Raw genomic sequence first — 23,627 nt, 5'->3', positions numbered from 1 at the left:
GACTCAATAGGTAAATGACAGTGATCTCCCACCCCACAAGCAGATCTTTAAACTACAGTTCAAGAGACCATAAACACACACCATTTCATTCCTCTGACTCTCCCTCTACTCTTCTGGATCTTGCCATCTGAACCCCTTCCAGTATCCTGTCCAAATCACTCTGGTATCTCTACTAAAAATGTCAATGTTTCCCTTACAAGTACCCCAAAGAAAATGCAGATTTCTTAGTTCATGTCTCAAAAGAAATGCCTTAAATATAATCAATCACCAACAGAAAGCAATTTTTACACAAGTAAAATGCCCTCAATGCTCAAGAGCCAGAATAAAGGACACTATCATAGACACCTAGCTTTTTAGGCAGGACTCAGGACAACACATTTCTACATCCAACAGTTTACTCCACGTCCAAGTAAGCTTCCATTCCATAAAGATCAACCACATAATTAAAGTTTCCTGAGCAATCAGTTTCTAATATACAATGTACCAAGCTTTTGATAACACAGCCATCACACAATCTCTTGAAATTTAAAGAAATTTATTGAAGATCTGAAAAACAACTCCTACAAGATTGACTTTTCCATAAAACCGTAGCTACATGATGCATTGCGTCTATCATGTTAAAACGTGCATTAGACACAAATACAAAAACCATGAAAACAAGCCACCATTCTTTAACAATTTAGCAAAGATAAAATGCCTAAGGAACAACATGGATGACTTGCAAAGGATGGGCTCTTTAAGCACCATTAAAAAAAAAAAGAGCACAGATGGATGAGTGTTCAGTTATATACACTGAAGTGAACCTTTGGCACTAGGAATCAGAGCATTTTTGTCATAGAGCATTAACACATATTATAAAAGTGCGTAGTGTCAAAGGAACAGAACCACCAGCATTCAAAAGCAGCTTTGTCAACTAGGCAATAAAACACTCTACAGCATGTCTCTGTTGTCCATCACTGAATACACTGGTAGAAACTTTGAAATGAAAAAAAAAAGAAAAAGAAAAAAGGAGCAGTGACTCCTTTTATTTTCTCTGTTTAAATTCAAACAGAAAACAAACAGCAACTCTGTTATACACTAACGGTCTTCAAAGTATATCATTTGTACAAGAGAAGGACTAACAACCAAACTGTGTACAGAGATCCAAGCACAGTGAGAGAGAGTGAGCACACCCCTCACACGGCTTTCCGATGGTACTCGGGAGGAGCCACTTCATAATCACTGGCACTGAACAAAGTTGCAGAATTCTTTGCCAGGTACCTAAAAAGAAAATTGTTAATTCATTATAAAAATGTTAAGTCATATTGATACTAACCATAGATCACTGCCTCAAAAAAAAAAAACCCCATTATTATAATCCAAACCAGTTAAGATTATAGACAAAAATACATAGTGTCAAGGTTTTTTTTGTTTTTGTTTTTTTAGTTGTTTCGTTTTTCAAGACAGGGTTTCTCTGTGTAGCCTTGGCTGTCCTGGACTTGCTTTGTAGATCAAGCTGGCCTGAACTCAAGAGATCTGCCTGCTTCTGCCTGCCTGCCTGCCTGCCTCTGCTAGGACTAAAGACGAGGACCACCACACCCAGCAAGTCTTTTTTAAACAAGGAACAGCTGTCTTCAACCTGAGGGAATTTGCAAACAGCTAACCTACCATACTGCAGCACTTACCCTAAAACAATATTTATTTTCTTTAGCCTTTTCAATTAAGTACAAGGTAGTCTACAAACACACTTCAAGTTCAAACCTGAAATAAGGGGATGTGAAATGTGAAGTAGTGCATTTCTGTATTATCAAAGAAATTGAAGTCTGGAGAAAATATTTACTATTGTTAGAAAAAGGGTCATAAATAAAATATTCCAACCCTCTTCAATACCAGGCCCAAAACGTAATAATCCACAGTAACTATGTTCCATATTCTGGAAATCCTAGTCCTTTTCAAATTGAAATGTTTCTCTCCAAACACGAATCAGAATACTGCCTGCCACTACAGTTGATTTCTTCTTCAATTCATTGGTAAATAGAAGCCTTGCTAGTATATTTAGAGCATTTTATCATCTCTAAAAGCTGCTTGGCTATTATAAAAATGCCCTCCAACATGATGTAGAACTGCTTTTCTTCAATCTTTTAAACTCAACTAAGTTATATTTGTATTATTATATCCTTGGGCATTATTTTTCAGCTAGGCCTCAGCATATAATTTAGTCTGGCCTCAAAAATCCGCTTTAATTTTGACAGGGGTAAGCCACTGGCCCAACTAAGACATTATTGCTATTTCTCTAAGTCTCCTACATCCTATTTAAATGTACCCCCTATAAGTTTATAGCTTATCTTCCTACTCTCTATTGCTGTAAATCTACAAAAATCAATCTATGTTTTTATTGTCTTAACAACTTGGAGATTTAGTCACATTATCATTTCCCATACAGCACCTACATGTTTATTCTCCATCGTCTGTGAGATTCCCGTATTTATACTGTTCTACTGCCTTATTGGCATCTGCACAAATATATTATTTATTTTAGTAATTATGATAATCTCTTCTTTCACACATTAATGTTAAATAACCACCCCAATTGTTCATGATTTCAATTAAACTTACTTGAGGAAATCGTGTAGATAGTTCAGTAATAAAGCAAGGCTTTTTTCATCTAGAGGTGTGTAGGCCAACATCGCTCCAATTCGCACTATTTAACAAAGAATTATGTTAAAGTTATATCCAAAGCAGCACTATAACCATACACAGTAACTATGTAGGAAATAATCGAGCTGTCTCTGATTTCATAAAACTAAATGATTTTATGTGTATATGTAGATGAGTGTATGTGTGTTGTCTGGTAAGCTAAAAGACAAATTTATTATCTTTCCACCTTAAAAAAAAGAGTCCCCATCTCACTGGATTGGGGTTCACAGGTCAGGGCAGCCAGTGAAAACCTAGGATGCTTACCTATGCTGCCCCAGCACTGGGTCACAAGTGTGTACCACTACACCCAGCTTTTTTATGTGGGAGGGAAATCATCACACTTGGATTCTTTGGAGTGAGCTATCTCCCCAATCTTAATGACTTTTCAAATTCTTTTTCAAAAAAAAAAAAAAAAAAAATCTTACTACTTAAATCTTCCAAGCAAATTTTTAAATAAATATTCAAACTGACAGTCATATTTTATTTTATCTCTCAGCTATTTTATCTCTCAGTCATTTAGTAAAGACAAAAAAAAAATCAGCTATTATAAAGGCTCAATTTCTTAAGTCTTATTACCAAATAATCTCAGTAAATGTGGCGCTCCATACACCTGGGACATGGGTGCATCAGGGTGATCCGCGAGAATTTCAGCATACTGTGGTCTCTCAAATTTGTAGAGCAGCTGAGTGCCCAGCATCACATTGAAGTACTCCTTTATACCTGCCACAACCTCATTAACAGCATACTCCCTGATAAAAGAACAAAAACATTACTTTCAAAAATATGTCCTATCTGGAGAGGCTATAAAGGTAAGGAACTACAGCTAAGATTTTTCTTTTTTAAAGTAAAATCAATTTCAAAATTATATTAAAGGAGGATTTGGAAAATTGCAGCCCTGTCAAAATAAGGTATATATATATGCCTTCAAAAGTAGTAAAAAAAAAAAACAATTTTGGGGGGGACTGTCAAGGCAGGGTTTCCTTGTTGTAGCCTTGGCAGTTCTAGAACTCACTCTGTAGACCAGGCTGGCCTCAGAGATCCTTCAGCCTCTGATTCTCAAGTGGTGGGTTAAAGGAGGAGTGAGTCACCAACCACCACCAGGCCCCAAAAGTTGTACCTAAAATAGTACTTAAGTACTTTGTATATATTCAAAAGGGTATATTCTTACTTATTATCTGTATTTCCTCGAGATTTCTTGTAATTTGCATAATCCTCCAAAATGGAATCCACGTTCTTCTTGGCAGGAAGATAAAAAAGCTATGGAAAAAAAATTGAACACAAATGCTTATACAGAAAAAAACACATTCTTTCCAACAAAGTAGATGAAGCACAGAAAGCCTGCTAAACGTGTTTAAGATTACAAACACTATGCAAGGAGATACAATTGCACAATCCAACCAAGTACCTTCAACCAAATCCCAACTATGTCTATGGAATCTCAATTCTCGTGAATCTTTATTTTTCTCATGACCTACTGCATCTACCATTTGTCAATTTAAACAGTTGGTCTGGACGGAGTTCCTATATCTGGACTTAGATAAACCAACTCTTATTGTTCTAAGTTTTTCTGGATTCCTATTTTTCTATGTTGTGAAAGCAGTTTCTTTGGATTTTGAACATGCCCTGTCAGGAGGGAGGAAAAGAGGCTCCTAAAGACTAAGTAAACAAACAAAACCCTCAGAAAATTGACACTTGAAAGATCCACAGGGTCCTTCCTAATAGCGAAGATGAAGCTCCAGGGACAATGCTCACATGCATCTTGTCTAAGCCATGGTTTATTTAGGGGAGGGCTTCTTAGTGGCATACCTACTTTTGGACTGTTCCCCTTTCTCCCTAAAACCTCACTGGGGTGAGGTTCTTCTGTTGGCACCCATTCTGTTTTAGGGAAAGATCAGGTTGTCTGCATCCTGGGGGGGGGGGGATGATGACGATGATGGATGGATGTTTTTTAAAAACAACATGATGCAAGTAAATAAATCTAGGACCTTAATTACATTCAGGATTGCTTGCAGGCAATGTTATATGCTTTCTACTATATTCCATTATCAGGACATATGTAAATGCTCTACTGTAGGCAACATTAAGATGCAAAACATGTTTCCTTGCCTATTAGTGTTCGGAAGAGTTCTGCTCTAGCAACCTCCAACTTTCTTAATCATAAACAAAGAAAATTTTAAGGGATTAGATAGATGGCTCAAAATTAAGAGCCACTAGGACTCAGCTTCAATTCCCAGCATTCCACACAGTGGCTAACAACCAGTTAGCCCTCCACAGGTACTGCAAAGGCCATGCCACGCAGACATATACACAGGCAAAAAGAAATAAATAAAATTAACTACAAAAGTGTCCTAAATTACCTGTTTTTGTCTGGTGATCAAGTCCCAGTCATCCACAAGCCATGGTTTCAGCTCTTCAGGAATCTTTACTTTAACTTCAACTCTGTTCATGAATGTCTCTTCCTAAATCAGAAAAGCAAAGTTATTGCAAACCTTTCTTGCTTAATAGTAACTTCTCTTTTGACCTTTAAATCAGCATGTATACACTATTTCCTTGAAGGAGCCACTTTACAAACAAGAACAACAACAACAAAAAAACATGAACTCATATAGTCAGGAAAAATATGGTCTTGAGTCATAATGGCCCTTAGTGCATTTTCTCCTCTTCTGAAAATGCAATATTCAGAATTACTGTTGATAACCAAATGGTTATCCAAAACACGATTTTCTTGCTTTTTTGAGACATGGTCTTACTATGAGCTACTATGTAGCTCGGGATATCCTAGAATTCACTACGTAGAACAGGTTGGCCTCGAACTCATGACCTGCCTTTCTCTGTCTCCTGAGTGCTTGGAATTAAAAGCATGCACCACCATGCACACCTAACTTTGCACCATGCACCATGCACATCTAACTTTGCACCATGCACACCTCAACTTTGGTAGCATGTGTCAGTAACCCTAGCATTTGGAAAACCGAGGCATGAGGCTCTAGTCAAAGCTAGCCTAAACCACATACCAAGATGCTGTCTTACAAATAGTAGGACGGACAGGAGTGGGGGAAGTAAAGATGACTGTTTTAGGCCAGCCTAACAGAGAAAAAGGTAAGAAAACTCACATTTTCAACTGTAGGATCTACCCGGGCTCTTTTCTTCCTAGGAGGCTGAGGCGTCTCACTGGTGCTGCCACCATCTCCATTTCCAGGTGCTACAAAATATATGTGGAAGGTGGGGGCAGCGCTGGTTAACTAACAAATAATGTAGGTAGAGTGCCTTAAGTTCTCATTCCCCCATTACAGAAGTTTAATAAATCCAACTTAAAGAATCATATTTCTAAAAAAGAACATACTCAATAATTCATTTAGGAAATATTTGATAATATCATATGTTTAAAATACTATCTTCCTAAGTGAATTATTAAGACTTGAAGCAGGTAGGTGAAAACAACTACACTTTCTAGGAGGTAGAAGATCAAAGCTGTCCTTATCTACACACAAGACTGCTTTAAGACCTAGACTCCAGGTCAATAAACCACATACTTATTAAATGTCAGCTTAATGTAGAGAACTCACAACCTAAGTGTCATAAGGAATAGGTCAATTTTCCAAAAGTTTATACACTTACTTTTCTGCTTGTTCTTTTTTGTTTTCCTGAAAATAGAAGAAAACAAAAATTACTACTAGAAAAACAATGGTAAATTCAAGGAAAAATGACTAGCCTGCCTCTGTGGGACCATGCATACTTGTGAATACATAGCCACACATAAATTTTAAAATTATAAAAAGCAATTTCACAGCCAAGCACAGTAGAGCACACCTATATCCCAGCACTTCTGGAGACAGACAAATATCTGTGAGTTCAAGCACAGCCTGGTCTACAAAGTGAGTCCAGGACAGCCAAGACTACACGGAGAAACCTGTCTTGAAAACCCAGTAATAACAAGTTATCATCATCAAAGGCTGGGTGTGGTGGTGCAAACCTTCAACCCAACCACTGGGGAAGCAGAGGCAGGCAAAGCTTATCTTTAAAAAAAAATAATCTGGCCAAGCTGGGCATGATGATGCACATCTTTCTTCCCAGCACTTGGGGGCAGAGGCAGGCAGTTGCTGTGAGTTGAAGGCCAGCCTGGTTTACAAAGTGATTCCAGGACAACCAAGACTACACAGAGAAACTCTGTCTTAAAAAGCCAAAATCTAGCCAATCATTAAGTTTCCCTTTACTCAGTAAGGTTAAAGTTTATAGTAGGAAAGATCTGATGGCATTATTCCCAAGTCCAATTAAACCACTTGTACACACATGCTAATGATTCGTGGAAATCAAAAGAGATCAGTTCTGTTTGTTTGTTTTTGTTTTTCGAGACACGGTTTCTCTGTGTAGCTGTCCTGGGCTCACATGTAGACCAGGCTGGCCTCGAACTCACAAAGACCCACCTGCCTCTGCCTCTAAGTGCTGGGATTAAAGGCATGTGCCACCTCGCCCAGCTCAAGAGACCAGTTTTTTTTTTTAATTTTTTAATTTATGTGCATTGGTGTGAGGGTGTCAGATCTTAGAGTTACAGACAGTTGTGAGCTGCCATGTGGGTGATGGGAATTGAACCCAGGTCCTTTGCAAGAGCAGGCAGTGCTCTTAACCACTGAGCCATCTCTCCAACCCCAAGAGACCAGTTCTTAAGTGTACAGGATTCATACAATAACTGCTAGTGTTCTGCCTGTATTCTAATTCTAAAACTTATGACAACATATAGTCAAAATATAAACTGTTAGAAATTATATTTATGGGAGGGGAGAGTGGTGGGATAAATATTATCAAAATACATTATATACATGAATGAAATTTTCAATAAATTCAAGTAATAGTTATAGCCTATATTTTCTATTACTAATCTTTAAAATCATATATTTGGTGTCTACAGTCAGTTTCAGCTACGTAACTTTTAAAGATAAAAGGCATGTATTGACTTTCACACTATGGGCTGGTTACCAAGAAGCCTCACAATCCAGAATTAACAAGTTACCCTTTTCTCATTCTCATTTTATGTTTGTATTAACACTACTGAAAACGTAACCTTTGCCAAAATAATTATATCAAAACTTGACTGCCTGATAATTCACTACTACCTTTCTAAGATAAAACACTGTGTGTATATACACATGTAACTTCAAACATAACTGTAAAAGCACTTATCACCAATGAACTGCTAAAACTATGCTACTTTAATGTTGCATATATTCTAGTGTAAGAGAAGAGGCTAAGAAAGTAGTTAATATGCATTTTAAATTACTCTAACAACCTGATATCTGAGAAATGAAAATCTGACGTTTTTAGAAGCTCCCATTAGAGACAAAGAATGTATCGTAAGCAATCATAAACTTAATTACACTTATGAAACAGTGTGCACTATTTAAACAAAGAGCATCTTACACTTCAACATTTTTCTGTTGCAGACCAGATGTCTTCTTTCCTGGAGCAGCCCCTCTCATCTTGCCCTCTGCATACTGTTCCCTTCAAAAATAATGTCAAAAAGTCATCATAAAGGAGTTATTTAATTAAGAAAAGGCAAATTGTGCCTGCAGTTCTCAGCCAAGTATGGTGCTAAACTCCTTTAAACCCAGTACTTTGGAGGCAAAGCAAAGCAGGTGGATCCCTGTTAGGTCAAGACCAGCTAAGGCTTGTACAGTGAGGCTCTAATCTCAGAAAAAATTTAAAATAAGTGGACTTCTATAGCGTTCCAAACTGAGACCAGGCTGGCTTACAAAAAAGAATCTAGGACAGCTAAGACTATACACAGAAATCCGTCTCGAAAACCATAAATAAATACATAAATAAAGACTTTAAAATAAGTAACACCCACAGAAAGTCTGAAATGGAGCTGGAAGGATGGCCTAGCAGTTAAGAACACTGGTTATGAATTCAGTTCCAAACACACACATGGCTGCTCACAACTACATGACTATAGTCCCATGAGATCTGATGCCATCTTCTAGTGTGCAGGCATGCACGTAACAACAAAATCAAAATAAAAAGCAAAAGGCCTGAAATTTTTCTGCCTAGAACCAAGAACAAGAATTAAAGTTCCATATTAAAAATTGAGGTCCCCATGTAAATATTGAGAGAAAATTTACGGAAATCAGGCCTGGGAAGATCACTCCCTGCTCTTGCACAAGGCATGAGTTTTATTCCCAGCACCCACATGGATGCCCACAACCATCTGTAGCTCCAAGGGACATGACTCATTCTTCTGGCATGTACGTGGTACCCACATACACATAATAGCAAAACACTGGTGTATATATAAACAAACCCAAAAATAATTTTAAAAAGGTCTACAGAAATCAAACAAAAGATCCAAGAAACCAAGGATGAAGCCAGAGGGCTGGCCTAAGAGGTCAAAGTGCAGCCACTCACACTGACCTGAGTTCAATTCCTGAACCTTACATGAAAGAAAGAAAGAAAGAAAAAAAAAAAAAAAAAGACTCCAACCTCCACAATCTCAACATGGCAAATCCACGCCCACATACAAAATAAATAAATGAATGCAGAGAGAGGGGAAAAAAGGGCTTTTGTTACTAAAATAAAAAGTCACACAATACAAATTGATGAATATATAGTCTCAGAAACTATAAATTCCAGTGCTATGACTAAGAGTCCCAGTGTTTTCTTTCTTTCTTCTTTTTTTTTTTAAAGATTTATTTATTTATTATTATGTATACAGTACTCTGCTTGCATGTTCTCCTGCAAGTCAGAAGAGGGCACCATATCACATTACAGATGGTTATGAGCCACCATGTGGTTGCTGGGAATTTAACTCAGGACCTTTGGAAGAGCAGGTGGCGCTCTTAACCACTGAGCCATCTCTCCAGCCCCCCCCCATCCCCATGTTTTCTTTTATTTGATTCCATGTTATAACTTCAGTTTTGTAAATACTATAAAATTCAAATGTAGTAACTACCCTATAATTTTTATGGGTCTTTTCCTCTTGGTGTTATTTTCAGAGATGAATATTAACGGGGACGTCTCTTCCCTTGTTTCCTCAAAGTTAGCAGCCTCCACAGCCCCCAAGTAGTAGTTAAACAAGGTATTAATGGGTCTGCACCTCCAATTTCTAAAACTCCAGACTCAGAAATGACAGGATATTTCTTTTACCTAGAATATATGTAATTACTTGCAATCAAGCTTTAACACTGGAACTAACAAGTACCAAGAATCATTTTACCAAGAGAGGGAGACACCAACATGATCCTATTTTGTTCATTCTGGGTCCAAAAAAAATCTCAAAACAAACTTACTGATTGGCCTTCTGAAGTTCTCGCTGTTTCTGCAAGTTGGTGTCCACATATTTGAGCACTCTGCTTTCTGGGACCCATTCATCCCAACTGAAAAGACAAGTTATAACAGCACTGAAGAATACCTTAATGCAGCTTAGGTTCTCTTCCATTTAACATTTAAAGATCTAAGAGTTAAAACATAGGAATTCCTGAAATAACGTGTTTTAATTTTCTACTTTTAACATCTATTAATCTGTACGTATGTACAAGTGCATAGTACAGTATGCATGTAGAAATCAGAGAACTTCTCCGAGTTGCTTCTTTCACCATGTCGGTCCTGAGGTCCAGGTCTTCACCCTTGGCAAGTACTTTAACCCACTGAGCCATCTTGTCCACCCTCATTTTTGGAGAATTCTTAAAAATGAATTCCAACTTGGCCTTGAATTCACTGTAATCCTGCCTCAGTATCCCAAATTCTGTAATTACAGGAATGCACAATCCATGCCTATCTTTTTCTGAAATAATTTGATAAGCTGGCAGTGTAAATCCATTCTTATCTAAAAGAAAAAAATCTAACAAAGTGCTCTAGTAAGAAGTAGCATTCCAAATATAAACTATGTATATAGATTATTCAAATCATTTTTAAATGGTTTAATACATCACTAAAGTCTCTAAGCCATGATTAGCCTTTCAGAATTACAGTACTGCCATAAGTTACACAGGTCACATATGCTGAAGGTGCATCAGAAACACATCAAATACCCCATTGCTCACTTTCTTCTACTCAAAGGGAGTACTGTAACTTCTAAGGAAGACTAGAGGCTTTCTAAAAACTAAGGTAGCTATCTGGCTTCTCACAAAACAAGCTTTTTGTTGATGTGTATGGGAAAACAAAACTTTCTTGTGGAATGTTCAACTTTTTAAGCAAACTAACTTTTGAGCAAAATTAGTCTTTTCTCCTGCTGATGGAGCTCCATTAGTGACACAATCAGGTGTATTATTGAGGCAATCTTTTACTTAATGATTCCAACCTCTGACCTCTTATAGAGTATAGCCAAAAGGAAAATTAATAAATAAGACATTCCTCAACATGATTTCCTAAAGAAAACTTTAAAACATGCATTTACCTAGAGGTCAGGAGGGGGTGGTGTACTGAGGGAGCTCCTTCAGGAACAGGAAAAAGGGCTACAATATCCTCACGTGTCTTCAAAGATTTTTCAGAGCGCCTGGGCCTCACAGCACTTCTGATACAGACAGCATAGTACAAAGTAATCTCAGTAACTATGTGCAGATTTTAGCGTAAGTTTTATCAAGATTCATTTACAAATGGAATATTTTAATGTCTGTGTCAACAAATTCCAGTAAGGTTTTTATTATCTTAGTATCTACTGTGATTTTTAAGGTGTATTTATACTAATGTTCAAAAAATTCCAATTTGAAATTGGAATTTTGCTGTACAGTGTATTTTAAAGGTGTCCTGCAGCAGGGCATAATGGTGTATATACATACACCTTTGGTCTCAGCACTCTATAGAGGCAGAGACAGGTAAGTCCAGGCCAGCCCGGTCTATACATCAAGCTCCAGTTCAGCCAGGGCTACATATTAAGACACTATTTCTAAATAAATAAAGGTATTCTATAAACCATCCTTTTCTTTCGTTTTTGAGGGGATGGGGTCAAGTGAAGGGGGCAAGATACTGGAGATTGAGTCCAGGGCTCCAAGCAAGAAAGAGCTCTACCACTGAACTATATCCCCATCCATGAGGATCTTTTTAAAAAAATTATGTCCCTATTCTCCCCAAATTAAAGGACACAAACTTTTAACTGCTTTAAAACCATAGAAACTCTTTCCCCATGAGATATAAACAAGCACTTTGACCAATAGCCAATTACCAAGACACTCCAAGAGCTTATAAGCAAAGAGTTAAAAATCCTTGCTAAAACTGAAAAAAGCAAAATGGCCAGCTACCTGCATTCTAAGAATCTCTATTAAGCATATCTGAGAGTCACTCAAAATCTTAAATATAGATCAAGCATGTGACTTTCAGCATTTTCTAAAGTAGCTGTGACTAATCCAAAAGTCAAATGCACTGGCAAAATTAAATACACACATAACGTACTTGACAGGCATTTAAGGGGCACGCATCTGAAATGGTTTTTAAAGTTCTCTAGAGCTAGATGTGGTACAATCCATAATCTCAGCATTCAGGAGGCAGAAAGATTACTCCAAGTTTCAGGACAGCCAAAGCCACAAAGCAATACCCAGTCTCAAACAAGGAAAATGAAAAAAATCATTTCTAAATAACCCCCAAGTTAAAACGACATGTTTAGCAAGTCAACTATGAAAGTGTCAACACCTATGATATCTTAATTTCCCTCAGTACACTCCAACAGTCTTATAATGCCTACTATGGCTATTTCTCCTTTTCTTTTCCCAAGAAAACATGATCTAAATAAATAAAACTGCCACCTATTTCTGTCTAGAACCGCAATCCAAGAAAGGAAAAATGCCTTTTGAAAAAGCAAAAGTAGAAAACCAGAGGCTTTAGTTTTCTTAATTGATGGCAATCAACAAAAACCGCAACCTAACATATTGACCTATACATGTCCATGTGTGTAATTTTACACAAAGTACAAGAATGAAGCATAAAAAGTATATTCACAGCTATTTAAACAAAACTCTAAAGTGTGTAGAGAAAGGGAAAGGCCCATACCATGAATGTGCTGTGTTTCCTTTCCTAATTTATATGGACTTTTAACTTTCCCACCCCTCATACTTAAGAATAGTATCAAAAGAGTATCGCACATTTTATCTGGACATTAGCAAAGTAACATGTACAATATAACCCTCATGAATTATGAGATAGAAATTCGGTTTTTAATTCACTTTTAAAATATGGAGATATACTCTGGAAGTCATAACATTAAAAAGTCCGTTTCCTAGATACAGATATTACAACCATCCTAAAATAAAAATGTATTTTTTTTTTCTTTTGGTGGGGGCAAGGTCTCACTATGTAGTTCTGGCTAGCCTGGAACTCAAGAGATCAGCCTGCCTCTGCCTCTGCCTCCTGAGTGCTGAGATTAAAGGCATGCACCAGCACACTCAGCTCCCAATTTCTTCACACTCAGCTCCCAATTTCTTAACAGAAGACTGGCATTGTTTTGAAATATTGACATTATCAACTGATCATTATTAGAAATACTTTATTCACAAATTATTAGAATGTGCTTTCATGTGTTTTGAATTGCGGCCTTTCTACAATTATATTTATGATATAAGTTTGATGTTTCTTACCTAAAAGCATTTACCTATTTTTAACAAACTTAATTAATGAGTTGGTCATTCAGATAAAGAACTGTATCAAATGAGACAAAGCAGCATTAAGCATTCCTAGTTATCAGAAAGTAATTCCTGAATGGCTAGTTCCTTTCAATGTAATCCCTAAAGTACAAAATATCAGTAATAAAAATGATTTAAAATCTCCCCTAATAAAAATAAGCTACTCAGCCGGGCGTGGTGGCGCACGCCTTTAATCCCAGTACTCGGGAGGCAGAGGCGGGCGGATCGCTGTGAGTTCGAGGCCAGCCTGGTCTACAAAGTGAGTCCAGGACAGCCAAGGCTACACAGAGAAACCTTGTCTTGAAAAACCAAAAAAAAAAAAAAAAAAAAACCAAAAAACAAACAAACAAAAAAAAAAAAAAAAAAAAAGCTACTCAATTCCAGACAAAAGGCCTGGATAATTTATTAAGTGCTAATATTACTTTTGGGTCCCAAAAAGAACATACTGAGAAAGAGCTCCAATGGTCATTGAAAAGTTAAATTCTGTAAATCAGAATTTTCTATGCTAAGGCACATGGAAACTACTTTCTGTTAACATAGCATTATGTTTCAAAACTTCCTAAAATAGGTTTGTAAACTGTCATTTCTAAAAAAAAATCCCCCTTTTTCTACAGCTAGTTTTGAGGTTAGCCTCTTGAATAAGAAAGATTAGTCACTTCGTTTGTGTGCAGGCAAAAAATTCAGGCAATCTTAAAACATATGCCCAAAATAAATAAATCAAATCTAGCAGGTAAAAAAAGCCCCATAATTCAACCAGGATAGTTGGTCCAGATAGTCACTGGACACTACAAAGTAATATAAAAGCTAGTTGTGGTAGTGCACGCCTTTAATCCCAGCACTCAGAAGGCAGAGGCAGGTGGATCACTTTGACTTGGAGGCCAGCCTGATCTACAGAGTCCTGGACAGCTACAGAGAAATCCTGTCTCGAAAAACAAAAAGCAAATAAATAAGTAAATATTCCCGAGAAAATCAAGTACATATAAAATGGCTGAGTTTTGCCTGATATAGTTTCATCATAATAAAAATGGCTCATCCTTGCTTCAAAATGTTACATTACAACAGAGGACAAAATGCTTTTAAAGGTCTAATACTCACTTTTTATTCCAACCACTGTAATGGATAAAGTATTTCACTTGTTTGTCCTTTATGGCAACCTTTACACACTGAAATAAAAAAGAAAAGGTCTTTAGTACACATATGAAATCTTATCATTCTTAATCTAAAAAGCAAATGTGCATAATAACAGATGTGCTCTTTTTAATATGAAGAATTAAATCTTGAATAATTTGATGCTGTAAAAACTTTTAGAGCACTTTTAGAGTGAACCAATTGGATCTCATACTCCTAGTGCTGGGAACACTTTTCTAAAGATTACAAAACTGGCACTTAGAAATAAACACAAAGCTGATAGACAGCATTAATAAGCTGTCTCTAGCCAGACAGTGGTGTACACCTTTAATCCCAGCAGGCGGATCTCTGAGTTTGAGGCTAGCCTGGTTTGCAGAGTGAGCTCCAGGACAGCCGGGCTACAGAGAAACCCTGTCTCGAAAAACCAAAATAAATAAATAAATAGATAGGCTGTCTCTATAAATCAACATGCTACATCTGCTATCCAAACTCAAGAAATGAAAGCTGCCAGGTGGCACACATCTGTAATCCCAGCACTCAAGGAGGCAGAGGCAAGTGGATCTCTGTGAGTTCAAGGCCAGCCTGGTCTACAAAGTGAGACCAGAACAGCCAAGGCTACACAGAGAAACTGTCTTAAAAAGTAGCCAAATGAACAAATTATTAAAGGAAAATCACTAGGACAAGTGATGATTATCTGACTTTGGACTTAAGGGTATTCACTACAAGCAAACCAAACAATAGTTTACTCCAATCACCATTTAAAAATTGTTCACCAAAGTATTTCGCTGCCAAAGGAAAACACAGCCAAAAGTACATACAAATTAACAATGAAAAACATACAAGATCATCAAAAGGACTACAGTTATAAACAAACACCTGCACATTTAAAACATGGTAACTGACCATCATTTTTAGTCAGAACTGCCTGGTACTATATGCTAAGAATATTTTCATACAAATATAAACTTGCTAGAAATTTACACAGAAATTGGCTTTTAAGCATTATGCTTTTATATTTACATATATATATGTAAAGTGTGTGTGTATGTGTTGCTAGATTTTGTTGGTTTTCTGTACTGGGGATTGAACCAGTGCCTCAAGCATGGCAAGTGCTTTTTACCACTGAATTTTGTCTCCTGCCTGCTTACTACTTTGTGAGAAAAGGGTCTCACTAAGCTACCAAGGCCAATCTTGAACTCTGTACCCAAATGATCTTTCTGTCTCAACTCTTAAAGTAGCCTGGTCATAGGCCTGTGGCAGCAGTGTTTACATGAGTGGGGTTTTGTTTTTTTTTTTTTTAAACCACCTGAGGGGTGGTGTTTGTGGCAGCAGTATTGAGGATTGAGCTCAAGTTATCAATCAAGGTAGGCAAGTATTCTACCATGTAATTAGCCAACAGTCTTTTTGAGACGGGGCTTCTCTGTGTAGCCTTGATTGTCCTGGACTCCCTCTGTAGATCAGGCTGGCCTAGAACTCAAGAGATCCACCCGCCTCTGCCTCCGGCAAGTGCAGGCATGTGCTATAACTCTTTGCCACAACCCATGGCTTGTGTTAAAGTCTTAAAATTAATCCCAACCTTGAGGAGTTACAGGCAGTCATTCTGTGTTGGGGATGGGCTACATGGCCAATGTTCAGCCATCTTGTCAGAACCTAGGTTCCTATTTCTCCAGAAGTCTGCCATTCACCAGAAACTAGCTAGCCTTGTCGTAGGTCGGCAGTTAGACACCTGTTGTGGTTTATTGTGAGGGCTGGTCATTCTAGACCCCCCAGCTACTCCTTTTCCGGTGGGACTACTGATAAGATCAGATTAAAGGCCAGCTGCCCACGAGCAGCAGTTCCGGGAGCTTTTTCCTGACTAACCAGATCCTTCACGACTTTCCTGGAATTTCTCTCCTGCAATTAGCAGCTGTAAAGGTAGATGCCTACCTGCTGCAGCATTCCAGAGTTAGGTATCCATAGCAACCCTTGCTTACGCAAATACCCACTCCTCTGTGCCTATATAAACTCTGAATTTTTTCAATAAACAGGGTTTGATCAGAATGCAGACTTGCCCCCTTCTTCGTATATAGTGTTCTGTCTCCATACAGGAAAAACTCCTCCCGAGCGTTAGTCGAACCCAAGCGGGCCGGGGCAATTCTGTAAGTTGAAGATCATCCTAGTCTAAAGAGTAAGTTTCCAGCCAGCTAGGGCTACAAACAGAAATGGTATCCCAAAATAATGTTTTTAAAAATAAGAAATGCCTGGCGTCCCAATCCTCAGGCAGTGAAGAGTAAGATGCAGTCTAGAGTAGCTATGGAATGAAGTTAAGGACACTCTGAGCTTCATAGGAAGATCCTGACTCAAAACGCAAACAGGGAGGGAAACTTAATTTTCTGTGCTAGGGTTCGCTCAGTAATAGAGAACATGTCTGGAGTTTTTTAAATCCCTGGGTTCAAGCACCAGAATGACATCCCAACCTAAATTCTACCAAAAAATCATCAGAAGTAAAATAGTAAGAGAGTTTAGACTGTTAAGTTTATGTGTAGCATATGTTCCTGGTCTCCACAGAGATCAGAAGAGCGTGCTGGATCCTCTAGAACTGGAGTACAGATGGTTGTATGCCACCATGTGGGTACTGGGAACGGAACCCAGGTCCTCGGGAAGAGTAGCCAGAACTCTTAACTGCTGAGTCATTACACTGTACAGGGCAGAGGCATGTAACTGCAGTGGTACCTCTCTTCCAAGTATATGCAAAGCTCTGGGTTTAATTCAAAAAACTGCAAACATTTTTCACTAAAATAAAAATAAATGCATTATACTGTTATCTCTGGCCTTTTTTTCTCTTTGGTTTTTTTAAGACAGGGTTTCTCTGTGTAGCCTGCCTCTGCCGACCTAGCGCTGCAATTAAAGCATGTGCTGCCACCACCATCAGGCACCTGTGGCTAAATCATAAGTAAATTATTACATAAGATGAGCACATGATGAAACAGAGAAAAAGCCTTACTCAGGACTCAAACTTTACCATCCAAATTAACAAACAGAAGTTAAGTGTATAGGACAAGCAGAGCATGGTGGTTCACATCTGTGTGAGACCTCAGCATGAGAGGGTGAGGCAGGAAGATTATTGTTAGTTCAAGGCCAGTGTAACTGCCAGACCCAAAGAGAAAGATACATGCATAAACACTTGAGTGTGCAGACAGAAGTTAAATATCAACCGTTAAAGCTGAGTTAATGGAGCTGGGCATGGTGGCGCACGCCTTTAATCCCAGCACTTGGGAGGCAGAGGTAGCAGATCACTGAGAGTTCAAGGTTAGCCTGGTCTACAAAGTGAGAAGTGAGTCCAGGACAGCCAAGGCTACATAGAGAAATCCTGTCTCAAAAAAACCAAAAAAGAAAAAAAAAGAAAAAAAAAAAGCTGAGTTAATGGCTAGGTGGTTAACAGTGCTTGCCATGTAAGCAGAATTCACATGATCTCCAAACCCATACGATCCTACTGATCCTACACTGAGATAGAAGTTGGAGAAAAGAATCCTGGAAAATCTGATAGACTTGTATAAGGACAAGGAGACAGGAAGAAACTGGCACTTGAGGTTTCCTCTGACCTCCAGCCTCATGAGGTGGCACACACCTACCTGCACAAGCGCTTGCAAGCATGCACAGTAGTTTTCTGTTGAGTTATTGACTATAAAACGCCATTTGTTACAGCCAACCAACCTTCACCTATCATGTAAATGCTATTTCCAACCAATAGGCTAATTTAGAAGTCAGAAAAGTAGCAATGTCTGAATTTTCTCCATCCACCACCAAGCATGCAGTAACACTCAATATGAGATGGGAAGATTACCAACACTTTTGAACACCTTCTCAAAAGAAAGCAGGTTCCATACCTTTGCTTCATAAAGAAGAGGCCCATGAAAGCACAGCACTCGCTCGCCTGTAAAAGAGGGGGGAGGGGGGAAGGGCCAGGTTAAATGTGAGTCCTTTGCCATATAGAAAGATGTGACTCCAAGAGTCACTATATCTGATTATAATAGTCCCAGCCAAAAGTAGGAAAGACTCTAACACGAATGCTTCAGAACCAAGTACCCAAGGTCAACACAACCAACTTAAGTTTATATTTATATTTAAATAATCTGCTCACCTAATAAAATCTACTGTACTTACCCATGGAATAATGCTTGGCTAGTTAACTTGTTTTAATTATCTGGAAATAGTTTTGTTTTGGGGTCCCCCCCCCCCAAGGACAGGGCTTCTCTGTGTAGCTTTTGCTGTACTGGACTTGTAGACCAGGCTAACCTCAAACTCAGAGACCCACCTGCCTCTGCCTCCCAAGCACTGGGATTTAAGGCATGCACCTGTAAGCAACTATGTCCAGATTGGAAACAAAATCTATTAAATGGTCTTCTCCAGTGTCTAAAAGTTTTGTCACTCAACTGACCTTTGCTTCCTTCTACTGAATATTCTCTCTACATAATTAAAATGTGTGATCACACACATGGGAGATGGAATGGTTAGGATTTTTTGTTTTTTGTTTTTTCCTGAGACAGAGTTTGTCTGTGTAGCCTTCACTGTCCTGGACTCTCTTTGTGGACCAAGCTGGCCTCAAACTCAGAGACGGCTTGCCTCTGCCTCCTGAGTGCTGGGGTTCAAGGTATGTGTCACTGTGCCCAGAGGAATGGTTAGTTTTTAAGTTATCCTTCCTGTGTTTCTCAGTATTCTAGAAGCTAAGCTGTTCAATGAGCAACAGACACACACAATCCTAACACTAAGAACTTACTTACACCCAATGTTGAGTCTACCATCAGCACTTGCAAATTCAAATAAAATCTGGCTAAAGTTGAGACTTGAAGCCATCTGTGTTCATCAAACAAATTGGGCAGGTGATTTCTGAACTCTGATTCCTGAAGTTTATCTCACACATTCCTTTCAGTTCACTTGCTTTCAGCACACTGCAAGGCAACTGAGGTATCCAACAGGGTCAGCTATGTGGCTATAAAGCTTAGTCTACTAATCTTATACTGAAAACTATTAAAATAATTATGAAACTATGTTATTGGTCTGGTATGGTGGCACATACCTTTAATCCCAGCACTTGGGAGGCAGAGGCTGGCAGATCTCTTGAATTCAAGGCCAGTATGTTCCACATAGGTCAGCCAAGGCTACATGGTGAGACCCTTTCTCTCTTAAATATGACCTTTAAAGCATCTACTTGCCAGCTCTGTTGTGTGTCAAGCATTTTAATTTATAATGAACACACAGACAAGCAAATGCATTTGTATCCTTTCCTGCACTTATATTGTACTTTTCTTCCTATTAAGCAGACAGGAGAAACAAGCATGCACCAGTGTAGTAGTGTCTATATAGTTCACCACCTGTGGAACATAGAATGAACATGTAAAAGCAGAAGAGAAACAGATGTTCATTCTGTTTGCCTGGGATTACAGGCCGCCACTTTAGGGGAACCCAGGGCTTTGTGAAGGCTATGGCAGCACTCTTCCAACTGAGATACATACATCCTTAGCCACTGAAGTGGTTTTTGAAACTTTTCCCCCCCAAACTTCCAGATTAGGGTCCAGTAACCTTAAAAGCAAGGTTTGCCATAAAATCTGTATGGCTCAAATGATGAAAGCATTACTAAAGCTATGTCCACCTTGAATAAAGGTGAAAAATTGCCTAGACTTTCTTTTCAAACAGTTCAGGGGTAAGATCCACATAAATGAGTAAAACATTCTGCTACTAAACAGAAGCACTAAAATCACATCTGTGATTAACTGATTTCACTCCAGGTGCCTTTTGTTTTGTTTTCAAGGTTTCTCTGTGTAGCCTTGGCTGCTTTGGATTCACTTCTAGACCAGGTTGGCACCAAATTCACAGCGATGCCCTGCTTCTGCCACCCAGAGTGCTGGGATTACAGGCAGGCGTCACCTGGCCCAGCTAGCTTGTAATTATTTAAGAACACCCCTCCAGGGGACAAAGAAACAGTTCCATTCTCAGCACCCACAAAGAGGCTCACAACTCCAGTTCCAGAAATCCAATGCCTTCTTCTGGCTTTCAAGAGCACTGGGGCCATACATGGCACACAAACATACACAAAAAATACTGCAACACACACACACACACACACACACACACACACACACCGAATATTCATTCACCACTTTTCACTATCACAATTCCACCAAGATTACAAAACAATCCCATTAACACTAAATATTTTTCCTTTCCAGATGTTCTCTGAGATTTTATTGTGGGAAGGGGAATAAGTGCATACATACATGCCACTCACTGTACATTATGTGGAGGTCAGAGACAACTTGTGGGAAGCAGTTCTTTACCTCCATCATGTGGGGTGTAGGAATGAGTTAAGACAGGGACCAAACATCATTTATCATCTTTTTAAAAGATGGCCACCTAAACATATGTACCCAATGGGCATCTTGGTCTTTATGTGGGTACCCTAGTAAAAGGAGTGGGTGCTGTCTCTGACAACAACTCTGTTGCATGCTTTTTGATCACTTCCCCAAGGAAGAGGATGATGCCCTCAGTCCTGATGTAACTTGATATGCTGGAGTGAGTTGGGGGGACTTCCCTTTTATGAGAGGTAGGGGAATAGGGAGGAGAGGCGGCTACAATTAGGATGTAAAGTGAATAAATAAATGTTTTAAAGATGACTATATATTTCGCATTTTTTTGGTTTGCTTTGGTTTTCTGAGACAGGGTGACTATGTAGCCCCTGGCTGGTTAACCTCCTGCCTCTGCTTCTCTAATACTGGATGGAATTTTAAGTGTGTGTCACACCCAGATACACCTAGGAACTACAGTTGAAAATAATCTGTAAGGGCAAGGATTTACAAAGCTCTCATAACCTAGCCTTTGTTCCCACTGTTCTCCAATTACACCAACACTCCCTCTTTCTGGTTTGCTCTTAGTAATCTCACTTTGTAAACATCTCCTTTAGAAAGAAAGCGCTTCCTTCAAACAGCCATTCTTGATTTCCAGTTCCTAACCTCAACCCAGGATTAAGTTTTGTGCTCTGACAACCTGGAGAAGAAGCCTGAGCCTCTTAACACGTTTTAATACATAAAACACAGGCATCACAAAGGAAACCACCTGTTAGCAGTTAGCAAAACTACAGTGTACAGATCGTTCTATGTGTGAAGACGAGCCAGCTCAGGGTCTTCCACAGCATCTAACTCCTCACACTATTTTTTGAGATGGTTTCTCACTGTAACTATAGCTGATCAGTAGGCGGGACAGCCAATGAGCTACAGAGTTTATCCCCCTGCTCCAGTCCCCACCCACCACGGAAAGATAAACACACACACACACACACACACACACACACAGTTTCTCTGTGTAGCACTGGATTGTCCAGGATGGTCCGGAATCCAGAGATTCACCTGCCTCTGCCTCCTGAGTGCTGGGATTTAGGACATGCACCACCACCCCCAGAGATAAAAAGGCTTTTAAAAAGGCTTGCTGCGGATGCAAGCTCGGGCCCTCATGCTTGCCTCTGGAAGCACTTCATTGGTCCATCCCCTCAAAAACTATTTTAAGTGTCATTATAATTCTAAAGTATTTAGGGAACTTCTAAGACATAGTTAACAGATTTAGCTGTTGCACTCTTATGACTGAGGCAGGAGAATCAGTATAGTAGCCAACGGTGCATACCAAGACTTGCCTCAAAAGCCAAAACAAAAAACTTTCTCAAAAACACCTACCAAAATAATGAGCGGAAAAAAAGTATTGAGTCCCTACCAAAATACTCCCGGAATACCCTTAAGAACATCATATAGTTGAAAATGTTTAGGTTTGGGGCTTAAGACATTTTTTTAATGTCTAACATGTTAACGGTTAAACACCCCTAAAACAAGAGCTAGGCAGGCATCTGGACTCGGCATGTATAACAAGCGCATAGCAATAAAAGGTTTAAAGTGTTCCTCTTTATGATTTTAGATGTATTTACTTCCTTTTGTGTACTGGTAAACCCACTTCGACAGATGAGTTGTGAGAACTGAGTATGCTTTCCACTGCAAGAACCGATCATCAGCAAATACCGTTCTCAAAGCCAACTAACTAATAAACACCAGCTCTCAAATCGCCAATAACCGACTACGACAGTAACCAGCCAGGCAACTACTGTACTTAACAATGACAAGGCTAAGGACCTCTAAAACGGGAACGCCCTAAAGTGGGACGCAAATTGTTTTCCCGAGCAACGGCTCTCCAGGAGAGCACACCGTACTAAAGGACCCAGGCGCTCCGCTCCAAAGACAACAAAACGATGCCTGCAGGCGCAACAGCAAGCTTAGGAACTGGCTAGGGCAGCCCACGGTTTTTCCTGTCCCCACCCATCACTCAGAGGCAAGAGGAGGCAGCACTCGTCGGTCTGCGCGTGATCTCGGTGCCCAGGGGGCGCTGCGTCTGGCCCGAAGCTGCGGGAGGGCCGGCAGCCATGATGGCGCGGCCATCTTGCCGCGGCCATTTTACAACGCAGTTCTCCCGCCGCGGGGCGCGCAGCCCCCCACCCCACCCTCCCCATCCCCCCCATCCTCCAGCACTAGGACACCTCTCCACAGAACGCGGCTGAGACAGACCCCCTCACCCACCACCATGTTGCCAAAGCAGCCTCGAACCCTCCAGCTCACCGTCGCCCACGAGGCCCCGGGGGGCAGTGCGCGTCAGCGCGGGGGGATGGGCTGCCGCGGCTCCCCTCCCCCACGCCACATCACTTCCTAACCGACGCCATCGCTCGCCCGCCCGCCGGCCGCCGCCTCCCCACAATAAGACTTTTCCCCGCCGCTCTCAGAAAAACAAAACAGGCGCCTCGGCTTGGCCAACACGCGCCGAGGCACGCTTTCGCGCCACGAAGCACTGTCTCCAGATGACGCACCCAGATTACTACCCTCCGCAATGCGCCTTCCCCTCCCTCACCCCCCCCCACAAAGCTCTGCCCGCAGTTCCCCGAGGCCGCGAGCCACGCCGACCCCCGACTCCCCCCCCCCCCAAAACCTCAAGCGCCCTGACTCAACCTCCCTCCCCTCCGCCGTTAGGTGCCTTTTCCCCAAAGCTGCACACTCACCCTCCTGGAATTTAGGCTTCGGGTCCTGCTTGGGCGCCATTTATAAGTGATTCGGCCGCCTCCTCCTTCTCCCACCACCCCCGACTACCGCCCCCTACTCTCTACCCCACCCAACTTAGCGTCAGACGCGCCGTCGGGCACAGCCAGCTCTACATCCTAGG

The 23,627-nt window shown here is 40.0% G+C and overlaps 1 protein-coding gene across 3 annotated transcripts; it reads right to left on the bottom strand.

Annotated features, from left to right (window-relative positions):
• Positions 1–518: 518 nt before the first annotated feature.
• MORF4L1 (mortality factor 4 like 1) lies at positions 519–23,627 on the bottom strand. 3 transcript variants are annotated; one of them, XM_084752250.1, is made up of 13 exons: positions 23,467–23,627; positions 18,272–18,318; positions 14,373–14,440; positions 11,063–11,179; positions 9,957–10,043; positions 8,092–8,172; positions 6,295–6,320; positions 5,790–5,878; positions 5,034–5,135; positions 3,845–3,933; positions 3,253–3,425; positions 2,596–2,680; positions 519–1,260 (listed from the first exon to the last, which is right to left on the bottom strand). In XM_084752250.1, the coding sequence occupies exons 1-13, from the start codon at positions 23,504–23,506 to the stop codon at positions 1,176–1,178; spliced, it is 1,089 nt and encodes a 362-aa protein (XP_084608376.1). In that variant the 5' UTR covers positions 23,507–23,627; the 3' UTR covers positions 519–1,175. The 3 variants fall into 3 exon arrangements, with proteins under 3 accessions (XP_084608376.1, XP_084608377.1, XP_084608378.1); XM_084752251.1 differs by lacking the exon at positions 11,063–11,179 and having other exon boundaries at positions 23,467–23,626; XM_084752252.1 differs by lacking the exons at positions 11,063–11,179; positions 18,272–18,318; positions 23,467–23,627.

Source organism: Acomys minous (genome assembly GCF_964271855.1).
Source record: "Acomys minous genome assembly, chromosome: 13".
NCBI classification, from domain to species: domain Eukaryota; kingdom Metazoa; phylum Chordata; class Mammalia; order Rodentia; family Muridae; genus Acomys; species Acomys minous.
This window is presented reverse-complemented; position numbering and strand designations above follow the sequence as displayed.

Excerpts from the sequence above, each read along its gene's own strand:
- MORF4L1 (XM_084752250.1), bottom strand. The coding sequence starts at position 23,506 with ATGGCGCCCAAGCAGGACCCGAAGCCTAAATTCCAGGAGG. Across the intron at positions 5,136-5,789 it reads TAGATCCTACAGTTGAAAAT|GAAGAGACATTCATGAACAG; the intron begins GTGAGTTTTCTT and ends TTTCTGATTTAG. Across the intron at positions 1,261-2,595 it reads TATCTACACGATTTCCTCAA|GTACCTGGCAAAGAATTCTG; the intron begins GTAAGTTTAATT and ends TTTTCTTTTTAG.